At 47.8% G+C, this 11857-nt stretch overlaps 1 protein-coding gene across 1 annotated transcript; it reads right to left on the reverse strand.

Moving 5' to 3' along the window:
* Positions 1-2077: 2077 nt before the first annotated feature.
* LOC119434815 (PAT complex subunit CCDC47) lies at positions 2078-10924 on the reverse strand. Its single transcript, XM_037701869.2, has 4 exons — positions 10700-10924; positions 9119-9364; positions 5086-5196; positions 2078-2280 (listed from the first exon to the last, which is right to left on the reverse strand). Exons 2-4 carry the CDS (start codon positions 9305-9307, stop codon positions 2101-2103), a joined length of 480 nt encoding a protein of 159 aa, XP_037557797.1. The 5' UTR covers positions 9308-9364; positions 10700-10924; the 3' UTR covers positions 2078-2100.
* Positions 10925-11857: the final 933 nt, after the last annotated feature.

The raw sequence follows: 11857 nt of genomic DNA on the forward strand, positions 1-11857 counted from the left end.
CGGGCTCGTGGAGTCGACGTTCGATTAGCTTAGTCGCGCAGTCCGAGGTGCCGACGCGCGAAATGCCTAGCCGCGGGCTAGAGGAGTCGACGCTCGATTAGCTTAGTCGTTGAGTTCGAGATGCCGAAGCGCAAAATGCTTAGCTGCGGTCTCAAGGAGTAGACGCGCGAAGTGCCTAGCCGTGGGGTACGAGGAGTCAACATTCGGTGAGCGATGCGCGAAATGCTTAGGTGAGGGTTCGAGAAGTCCACGCGCGATGTGCTTGATCGCCGAGTCGGAGACGCCTACGCAAGAAAGGCTTAGCCGCATGCCCGAGGATTCCGTGCCCGAAGCTTGGTCGCTAAGTCTGCGTTGCCGATGCTCGGAATGCTTAGCCGCGGGTCTGAGACGTCCACAAAAAGCGGGATCGGCCACACTACTCCGATGTCTGTGTAGCACAGGTTTTGACACTCATCGAGATCCCGGAAGCTGTCCAGAGCTTGCGAGAAGACTGCAACAAGGGGAGCAGACGATGCCATCGCGGAGTGAGCACCGGACCAATGGCGAACCGCGCTGGAGTCACATGGCGGGCGCGGCCACTCAGTGGCTCCGGCACGACCTTCAGTCATCGAACTGACTCAACTTGATACATTTTTTTCCTTAAGTGTCCCTTTAAGGTTTGGTGTGAGTCAGCACAAATCTATACGCAGTGCCATATGGGTCTTGGAGAAAGCAATGAAAGTGAGAGCACAAGGGACAATAAAAAGTAAGCTAATCTACGAGCTCTTCTGAATGGTGCCAACTTTCCTCCCAGTTTTCGCCCTTTCTTTTCAGCCATTGTTCAAATGGATCATCTTCAAAAATTTGAGTGAGACACCATACAGTATTCGCAACTTCAACTGCCTTGATACATTGGTTCAATAGCGAAGTTGGCAATGTTATGGAGATGTTCTACTACAGTCGACTCTCGTTAATTCGAACTGCCGGTTTATTCGAACTGACGCTGTGGTCCCGTCAAAGTTACGTGTATTCCAATGGGCGAAAATGCCCTATAATTCGAACGCGAGAGCATTTGCAACGATTCATTCGAACGTACCGCGCACCAACAATGCTCTTAGCAGCGTGCTAAATCACGCGACGGCACCTCCGACCAGCATTGTTCCTACACCGCCATAGAGCAAAAGCTCAGGAGAGACCCCTCAAGGCCGCGCGCGTAGGAAGGGAAAAAAAAAAATACCTCGCGGCGGAAATTTAATCCTCTCTCAAATGGCAAAGTCGCCGTTTCTGCATCGCGCCAGAACATGCGTGCACATACCGACTAGAGTGTACTAGACAACCACATTCTAGTACACTCTAGAGGCGATGTCTCAGCCACGCGGAGAAAATGGCAGGGAACCCTTCTCCTTTATGCGTCCTCTTCCTCTATTTTCTAGTCACGTGTTGACCTTGCAGCTGTGGCTGCAGCGCAGAGGGAAGCAGCGGCGGAGGCCCAGTCCGGCCAACGAAACTGCCCACGCCAGCAAACGCTTGCTTCCCAATAACGGCAGAAAATGAAACTTCAGGGAGCTGGCATGGCGGTCGAAGACAGTTGAAGGTGAGGGAGCTACGAGGGAGTTGAGAGGGAGGGCAAGGGGAGCCATCGAAGCGGCGAAGTTGCCGAGGCCAAATCCGCTTACCTGCCGCCCTCTTCCCTCACCTTCGACGGTCTCCGCGCGCACCCGTCGCCGTGCCAGCACCGCCCGCTCCCTGAAGTTTTGTTTTCTGCCATTATCGTGAAGCGAGGTTTGCCGGCGTGGGCAGTTTCGTGGCCCGCGCTCTCTATGCGCTTGCGCGCCTCGATATTTCATGACTCGCACCCTTCGTGCATCGTGCTATGGTGCACAAATACTTCAAAAGTACGTCCTTCTTTTAATTCGAACAAATTTTCGGGCCCCTTCGACTTCGAATTATCGAGATTCGATTGTAATCGAGTAGGCCAAGAAAATCAGTCAGCAACTGTCAACAGATTCGTTGTCTTTGGCTTGTCTTGGTGATGAGGCGTGTCAATGGCAATGCAACTTGCTTGCCGAAACCAAAACTGCCGATTGCACACACTTTTAAATTTGCATTTGTTCGTTAAAACTAACCAACGAGGGCAAAGTTGTCGAGCAGCAGCTGCCGGTGGCTTTGGAACCAGGCCGTGGCCAGCCGGTGGTTCTTGTTGCGGCCAGCCATGAAGTTGCCAAAGTAGACGGTCAGGCCCGCCAGCATCAGCAGCTCTAGGTAGAAGCTCTCCCAGTTGCTCCGCAGGTGCAGTGGAACCTGCACAGCAGTCCATCAACAATGGGATGTGTTGAGATATTTCAGTGTGCTGTCATTCATTGTTATTCACCACAGTACAAGTTCAAACACTATGCCGGCATGACACCGATGTTCACAGCAATGCTGGCATAACCAGAAAGTCAGAGTTGCTGCAATATGGCAGGCATTTGCTGTGGTCATTTCGAAGAAAGCAGTCTCTTAAAATGACCAAAAGTTGAAATACACAAGCTCCAGCTATCTATCTATCTACAGTATAAGCTCATTCATTCACCACTCAGTAATTCAAAATTTTCAATCATTCAAACGGGTGGCCGTGGTCCGGTCGGCAGTGCATAGAAGTCTATGAATAATACAACTCGTTAATTCACTAAAAAATTGGCACCTCCAACTATAATTCGAACTGTGCACCGCCAAGTGTCATTGTTGTGAACAACCATTGGAAGCTTTCACGGCTGAACGATAGGTGGCATGACCATCGTAGTTCTGGCATGGCGGTCAAAGAAAATAGCCACATGGTCAGCAACACCATCATTTCGTGTCGAGCATTCTCGCATGCTGGTGGTAGTAGTGCTATTGTATTGCTGTGCGTGCGCGCTGTTTCTGCACATTGGTTCTGTTAAGCCTACGTCAAAGCTGCCAGATGTCGGCGAGGAAAAGCACTGCGCGAAGACTGTGAAGGAGAAAGTAGAGATTCTGCGAGAAGTAGACGAAGGGAGGACCAGCAAGCTTGAAATTGCAAAGAAACGCTGCATACCGCGGAGCACGTTGTCTACCTACATCTGCAATCGAAAGAGCATCGAAAATGCACACAAAGCCAGCAGCTGAAAAAGGCTACGCACAGCTAAGGACCCTGAACTTGAGAGTGCTGTGATTATGTGGGTCAAAGAAATCAGAAGCCAGAACTTCGCTTTGAGCGAACCCCTGATCATGACAAAGGTGGGCGATTTCGCCCAGCGCTTATATGTCCGAGGTTTCGGTGCCTCCGAGGGATGGTTTCATTGCTTTAGGGAAAGGCATAACCTCTTCCTCCGCACAATATCTAGCAAGGCTAGCAAGGCAAAACAAGTGGACACCAACACACGCGCGACGTAGAAAAGCTACATCCTGCAGCAGTTCCTGGACAGCTACTCTCCAAATGATATTTTTAACGCTGATGAGACAGCGTTGTTTTATAAAGTTCAGCCAGATAAAACCATCACACACAAAGGGGACATATGCGTAGGCGGAAAGCGCAGCAAACAGCTTGTCACCATGTTGATCGCCGCAAATATGACCAGGACGGAAAGGGTCCCGCTCTTTGTGATTGGGAAGGCACAGAAGGGTTTTAAAAACATTCGGATGCTGCTGACAGAATAAGTCGCCAACACGAAAGCGTGAATGATGGCGGAGTTGTTCAGAAAGTGACTACTCCAGTCTGACAGACGAATGAACTCCGCAGCAGACAAGTTATTCTAATCGTCAACAAATGTTCGGCACACAAGGCCGACGTTGAGCCGGGAGACACGAGGTTGGTTTTTCTCCCTGCAAACAGCACTGTGGCCTGACAGTCAATGGACCAGGGCATTATCAGAAACATTAAATGTTTATACAAGTGCCATATGCTTGAAATAATGATTTTGTGCGCAAGCAAAAAACAAAAAAAAAATACTACGTAGTTACACTTCTCCCTGCTATGCACACGTTGGTGCGGGTTTGGGATCAAGTTACGGCAGCTACCATTGCGAACTGTTTCGGCCACTGTGGTTTTGTGGCTGGAACCGTGCAAGGAAGTGGCAACAATGGGGCTGAGAAGCTCATGCCTGCAGCGATGTGTGACGTACTTCACGATGTCACTTTTAGTGATTAGGTCAAAGTCGAGTGTGTGGTGCCTTAATGGATCAAGACATCGCTGAAGTAGGAGGCAAGCAGTCAGTCGCCGAAGAGATGGAAGGCGAAGACAGTGACAATGAGGAGGAGGCGGTGCCTGTGCATCCGTTGGCGTCGGAGGCCATGGAAGCAGTGAATGTCGTGCGCCTCTTCGTTAGCTTTGAAGAGGGCGAGGACGACTCTCTGCGTCGCGTTTTGGCACTGGAGCAGAGGGCGGCAACTATAGCATTCAAAGAAAAAAAGCAGCAAGCGATGACTGATTTTCTTTTGCAAATAAATGTTTTCCATGCCCTCCGGGTCCCAAATGCATCCACTTTTTCTTCAATTTCGTTACTTTGAATTTTATTTAATTTGAACTGACTTAACAGCCCCACTAAATTCAAATTAACAAGCTTTTACTTTACGTGTTGTCCATGTGCTCCCACTTGGCAGTATAGTTAAATATAGCAAGGTGCAAGGACTAGCCATGGAAACCAACACTGGCGAACTCTGAACAAGAAGCGCTAGCACACTACCCAATTCTACAGGGGCAGCAGGCCATCTTGTGCTGATCGAATCGGGAGTTGACGAAATTATGGACACTTCAGTACCAGCAGTTCCCTTCTCTCAGCAGTTAGAGAAGGGAAGACCTGCACATTAATTACTTGTTTCACTAAGCGTCTCTTGAACTCATGTCAAGGTTTTTATTTGATGCATGTGATCAGCTTGCTCTATTGTGAGCAGTATAGTGCACAATCTTTACAACGAAATGACTTGTATGGCAAAGGATTTTTGGAAGTTCCAAGCACTTAGTTGCAAAGGCATTTTACTGTACTTCAACTTTTTAGTTTACCATTCTAGTAGCTGCAAGATGGCATGTTTGCATAATTCAGTCGCGTGACCTCAAAGTTCTATGAGCAACGGAGTCTTGAGAGCGGAAGGGTTAAGGTGAGTACAGACCTTGGCAATGGTCAGGTGTGGCTTGTCGCCCTGTGGCCGGCTGGGTTGGCGCTCCTGGTCGAGGCCCTCGAATTCCTCCTCGTCCTGGAAGTGGTCGAACTCCTCTTCTTCCTGCAGCCACACAGAAGACGCACGTTGAGTACACAACAAGCAATGCTACACCAGGCTGACATGCGTAGCTCCCTGGGGATGGCCAGAAACAGTGAAATATCCCACCTTCTCCCCACTAACCTCAAGCTTTTCTTGCTCTACCAGAGTTTACATTGACCAAAACCAGAACCCGCATCATCTTTTTCACACCCGCGCATTCATTCATTCACTTCTAATACTGAAGCCATGCAAATACTCTGCACCCATTTTGACTTCTCAAACTGTTCCTCCAATGAAGTTTCACACAAATGAAATGCAATTCTACCTTTCATCATTCGTCAGCCTATTTCATAAACCCTAACATTAGTGCTCACTGACATAACAATCTTTCTGCTGCTATCATGCATCACGGCAATTACCAGCGCAAAGAAGGAGTACCAAACGGTAGCTACATCAAGTTGCATTCACTCTCTTTTGTCCCTGAAACTATCGTTTAGAGAGCAGCATAAAAAGCAAGCAATCCTCACAAACCTGAGTATTCATAATTATTCTACACTGGCAATTTTTCTAGCCTACTTCCTTCCAACTTTGCCACTCATTAATGAGAGGAGGTTAAAGGAGGTCTACTACCTGTGTAGTGGACTTTCGAACCACTAATTCAATTGTAATGAAAATTACAGGGAATGTTTAGAGCAATTATTTAAGTCGGGGTGCTAAGTTTTAATATTGTAGAGCAATTTTTAAGAGTGATTAATCTTCAAGTTTTCAAGTGATTATCGTCAGCCACAAAAAATCTCGTTCTAAAATGACAGCAAATTTTAGCATTAATTTTGTTCTATTTTAGTAGCTTTCATTTGAAAAATTTACACAACTGGCACCACTCAAATTGGCACCACCTTGTGTTCAAAATTTCAATTTTTCCATTAAAAAGAAACTTAAAAAATTAAAATTTGAGTTCTGCATAAAATTCCGCCCCAGAAGATGTCCTTCAAGTAAGCCTGCCTTTGTATATTATAAAAATGTCACTTTTGGATAATGCAAACTTCTGTGAAAAAAAAGTAAACTGAGAGAAATGGCTTCAAAAATTTAGAAACATGCCATTTTATACTGGCCACTAAAATTCCACTGCAGCCATACCTATGGCGTTCTTCCTCAATCATTCTCTGTTTCGTGGCAATAGTTTCAAGTGCCTTGGGCTCTCGTTCCTAGGTGTCTCGTTGGCATGAAATGGCGCGAAACTTGTCCGCGGCTGGGGACGTAGCCATAAAAAGGAGAGTTGCTGCTTTCTTCGCCTATGCTGCATGATGGTTATGTTGTCAGTGCAAGCGTCAGCAGGTGCATGATGTTGCTGTTTATCCTCTATAGCTGCATAGCAAGAAACGCTAGCGAGTCTGCGAGCACAATGCTCAGTGCATGGAATCAAGTCCACTTCCCTCATGATCGTGGTGGGTAACACTTTTTGTAACAGACAAGCGCGTAAAAGGAGCGGGAAACAAGCTCTATGTCGCTAGCGGTCACGCCATGCTAGGTCTATTCTTGCGTTTGAAAATGACGGTTGCGGGGGACAATCTCGCTTCTGTAGCGTCACTGGTGCGTGAAAGAACCCTAATTCAAGCTTTTCTAACGTACCAATCTGGACAAAAAGTTTTTTGCACATACTTGAATAGTCAAGGAACCTGAAACTACTATAACCTAGAAATGCGTTCTTCAGCCTAAAACGTGATTACTTGCACTGTGTGCATGTTTTTGTTCTGCACCAAGTTTCTTCATGTTCTTGTAATCTGCTGGGAAAGTTCTTTTTGGCAATGTTGCAAACTACTCATTGTGTCACCTGCATTTTTTTTAACTAGCACTCTCCTTGCAGCCCTTATGTCAAATTAATGACACCAAACTAAACAACATATAGCAGCCATGAATTTTGGCGCCGCACTTGATGACCAATGTCAAGATATGAGACGGCCTCCATTTGTGGTCCTTGTGCACCTGTTGTTTAAAAAGAAATTTTTGCAGTCTCCTAGTACAAATTGCCATGAGTGAACTAGCCAAAACTCCTAACTAAACACAGTAAAATTTAACTTAAAGGGGCCCTGAACCACTCGTTGGGCTTGGTGAAATAACACTGTCCGCGGATAGCATACGCTGCTGTGAACATCTCAGCCAAATGTTGCTGTCGTACACAGTGCATGGCGCTCGCAAGCGGAGTGTGCGAAGTCACCTTTTTATCATATGCTCTCTTTCTAACAGAAGCCATGATCCTCACTCTTTTTTTGGTCACTTCATGTCATAATAAAGTGCATTCCCATACGCGGCCGCTACTGGTCGCTGCGGTCGGCTGCACCGCGGCCGTCACCACAAGTCCACTGGCTGAGCACACTGAGGTGGCTGAGCACAACCACGTTTGGCTTACATTTGGCGCGTCGTAGACACCAAAATCAGAGGTCGTGGCATCTACGTTAACATCCAAAATGAAATTGGAACTGCGCGCCACGGTGACAATTCGAAGGTGGAGCGTTGTGGCCACGCCCCACTCCATCGTAGCCTTCGCAGTGCAAGGCATTTAAGAAGGAATGGGAGAACAGCAGAGGCTTTGTTTGATTGCCAATAACTCCGCTTATGCTGAACGCTTTGAAGTACTTTTTGCAGCAAAGCATTTTTGAAATAGTCTATTTTCACTTCAAATGCCTTTCTCCGCTTCGATAAAAAGTGGTTCAGGGCCTCTTAAGAAACTTCGGCCAAACGAAGTCAACAACAAAGCCTTGTGGGCATGAGATTAGACACCATTACAAAACGTCGAAGTTGAAACAAACTCGGCATAATGCAACTATCAATTCTACAAACTTCTCTGCAACACAATGGCATCTGTATGGGATCACCGCGTATCCCGGCCGCAGCGGCAGCATTTCGATGGAGGCGAAATGCAAAAACGCTCGTGTGCTTGCGTTGTAGTGCACGTTACAGAACCCCATGTGGTCAAAACTAATCCGGAGCCCTCCACTACGGCGTGCCTCATAATCAGAACTGGTTTTGGCACGTAAAACCCCAGAAAGAAGAACACCCAGTTTGAAATTTCCCGGTAATAATACCGCTCAGCGACACCAGCATTAACAGGCTATACTTTTGAAAACGTCAAAATATGCGGTCAATTCACAAATAATGTTCTGCTGAAATTATAAATGCAGGACACTGAACAGTGTCCCGAAATTCTCTTAAAGTGCAACAAAGAGTTCAATCGATTCTTCAGGTTTCACTTCGATGTTCTAAACAGTGTTTTGTTCTTGATACGAAAGCTGCTGCACACATACAACTGCACAACAGCTAAAGTTAAGCTAAACAAAGTTTTTACTTGTTTCCCAAGAAGATATTTAAAGGGGAAATTTTCCTGAACATCAATCCCTACAGCACTGACACAAATAGGCCAAGTAACCAATGCACTGTAGACAACTTACTGCCTCAGTTGCAGTTTATCTTGTTTTCACAAACCAAAAACACCATTAAAATGATGAGTCTTCTTCGAAGCATCCAAATCATGCCCGACGCATGAGGGCCGACTGTGAGAGCTGAAAAGGGGGCCAAATGGCAGAACGCAAACCGCAAGAGTCCATGCATTTAACGACCCCAGGCCTTGAAGTCCCCACAAAGTGTGAATGCTATTGCAGCACTCTCATGCATCGTGAGAGGGAGAAGCATTAACATAAACCACCACAGCCTTTTGCATGCTACTGCTTCTCTCTCCGTTAATCCTATGTGCCTCCTTGAAGCAATAGAGAGTCCTCATTTCAAACTGAAAGCAGGCTAACCCACATCGGCTACTTGCCCAATTTCATGAAGTTCAGTCTTTTGCCCTATACTACAGCCCCTGAGCTGAAGCCGAGACCCCACTTCACAGATTCGAATGCAATGGCTTTATAGCCAGAGTGGTTGGCCCTTGTGCATGTGCAAATACCTCCACTCGAGCTTCTTCCTCATCGTCTGCAGCCGCTGGTTGGGGTGCATCAGGTCGCTGAGATGCGGGCGGTGCCTCTTCGTCATCGAACTCCTCAAACTCGGCGAACTCGTTGTCCTCCTCAGCAACACGAGCTGCAATTGCTCCCGCTAGCAGTCCAAGCACCAAGAGCAACATGACTGCCTTCATGATGACCCACCTTGTGCCACAACCCTTGTGGGTTTGAGCTTGCAGCAGTAAAATGCCCTGAAATGACAGTTACAGTCTTGTCACAAAGTAATAAAAGCAAGAAGATCAGGCACATCCCAATTTCACCAGTGATAAGCTACATTCATAGAGGTTGTCTATAAGAGCATTGCAAATGGTGAAGCAGCAAAGCCCACCGAAAGATGACAAAAAGAAAACCTAATTTTAAAGGCAGTCATGCAGCATTGCTCGAGTAAACTATGCACTTAAAGGTGTGCATGAAAATTATTTCCAGTTAGTAAAACTGCTGACGCGAAGCTCACAATTGCACAAGTTGGCTGATGTTCATCATGATGAATGCAATGCAGAGAAACATGTGGCACAACACTCCACCTGCCCCATGCACTTCCTGTCTCACGGCTTTGCCAGCATACATCATGACGAACTGCTGCTCATTACATCTCACAACATCTGAACAGCTGTTCAAAGCCCACCTGTGGCTCGTAGCTACATTATAAATGAGGAACTGCTGACGAAGTCTTGGATGCGATTATTGGATCCGAATGCTGTAATCTTATATGAGCCAGAATATTCTAGTGGCGCTGAAGTAAGAGCCAACAATGTAGGTAATAAAATAAGAGACGGAAAGAGCATGAAAACAGCACCAACCAGAACCATCAACCAAGTGATACTTAAACGTGCTAAAGGGAGTTTTTTTTTTTTTTTAACTATGTAGCGTGCCCTGAAAATGATAAAAAGGGCCATGATTGTAGCTTTTGGCCGTATATATCGCCAACTTTATCGGTATATCATATCAACACATGGCGCGAGTGGAATGGGTCATGGCAAGTAGAGCACTTTGCACTTGGGGTTGAAGGATGACATTAAGCTATCGCCAAAAACAAACGCCGCTATGTCGACGGCATCTGCCAAGTTATCATTCACTGGTGCGCTTAATATCAGCTGTCCTTTTAAAGTCAGCCGAGGTCAGGCAGCATGACTAGGCGAGTTGCACCCGAATTTGGTACAAATATCATTTTTTTATCGCGATTACTGCAGTTGCGATCACTACGTGCAGTGCTTTTTCCACGGATCGCTCACTATATATTCCGTGGTTTCTACCACTTCGGGGCTAGAAATGCCATATCAAGCTTGGCATGAGTAGTCGCATCAGAGAACAATACATATTCCCGGAATGCTACGCGTTGCACAGGCATGCTGCGCTTTAGTTCTATGCTATGGTCAAGAGAGTCGGAGTGGGGTGTTTCACACCGATCGCACAAGCCGAGCACGCACGGAACGACCTCGAAGGAGTGCGCTTCACTTTCCTTTTACCGCCGCGCAACCTGGCCGCAGATCCCGGTCAGAGAGCAGTGGCGAGGTCAGTGCGCTCACCTAAGGCCTCGATGACGCCACAGGCGAGTACGAAGAGCTCGGGCAACGCCAACTTCAGCACAGCCACGTAAAAAGAACCACCACGGCGAAGCCACGACACCCTGATCACCGCATTAGCTACGTTGTAATCACGTACACACCACGCCGGCTTTCCAAACACGGCCGCTGCTCAACATCAGACACACACTACACACACCCCGCAGAGGGAAAAGCCGAAAATCCATGAAAAGCTCAGCCAACGTTGCCAGAGGGTGAATTAACATTACGTTGCTCTTCTTACTGCCTGGTTATGAAGTGGGCTTAAAACATTATTACAAACAAAAATACAAATATAGCGCTTAGCAACTTACTTATTGCTCAACGAACTTAAAATGCGCCATGCACATGTTGAGTTGATGAGTGTTTTTCGTCCTTTGTAGTAGCCGTCTTGGGTAATAGGTGGCAGGACGTGCCACACAGACAGTTGACGCAGCTTTGCACGCGAACGCAGCGGTTGCGCTTGCGCCAGGCGAGGCTGCGCGCGCGCGCCGCTAGCCCATTGGGTCGGATCTGTCGGTGTCGTTTATCGTTCCAAGAGAAAGCAGTGTGTAGCGAACGTCGCTGTCTATCGCGCGTGACAAACCTTGCGTTTATACCAGCCGTGCTATGTGCTGGGCATGAAATGTGAATGTGCATCTGGTTGGTTTCGACGAACACGCCGAGATCCCGGTTAGCAGAGTGCCGACTACGACTGAAGGCAGTTGTTCCACGGAGTGGTACCACACCGATGCGGCAGCTTTGGCCGCTGGCCGCAGTTTTCTAGCGGTGTCTCCGATCAGCGCCCTGGAAGTTCGGGTAAGCTCCCGCAGCCATTCCGTCCGTCGACGCCCCCGGCCGTTTAACGCAATGCGTGGGGCACCTCCCGCTGCTGTGGGCAGAGCAGCACGGAGCGAGCGCTATCAAATGATGCCCAAGATGCGCGCAGCTGTTCTCGCGGGCCGGCGGAGGCTTCGGGAGCTGCAGTGCCGTGCTGTGAAACCCGCCGCTCGCTCTTGTGCAGGGTTCAAAATCTCCAACGAGCGCTGTCTTCTCGTGCGAGTCGCGCATGCACTGGACCGCGTCCAGCGAGACAGCCTCACTGTTCGCAACCACCGAAGCGTCCAATCGGTAGCCTATTAA

The sequence above is a fragment of the Dermacentor silvarum genome, unplaced genomic scaffold (assembly GCF_013339745.2).
Source record: "Dermacentor silvarum isolate Dsil-2018 unplaced genomic scaffold, BIME_Dsil_1.4 Seq254, whole genome shotgun sequence".
Taxonomy (NCBI): Eukaryota; Metazoa; Arthropoda; class Arachnida; order Ixodida; family Ixodidae; genus Dermacentor; species Dermacentor silvarum.

Coding starts and splice junctions, on each gene's coding strand:
- LOC119434815 (XM_037701869.2), bottom strand. CDS start 9,307: ATGAAGGCAGTCATGTTGCTCTTGGTGCTTGGACTGCTAGCGGGAGCA. Junction 5,197..9,118: donor AGGAAGAAGCTCGAGTGGAG/GTATTTGCACAT, acceptor GTGTGGCTGCAG/GAAGAAGAGGAGTTCGACCA. Junction 2,281..5,085: donor CACACCTGACCATTGCCAAG/GTCTGTACTCAC, acceptor ACTGCTGTGCAG/GTTCCACTGCACCTGCGGAG.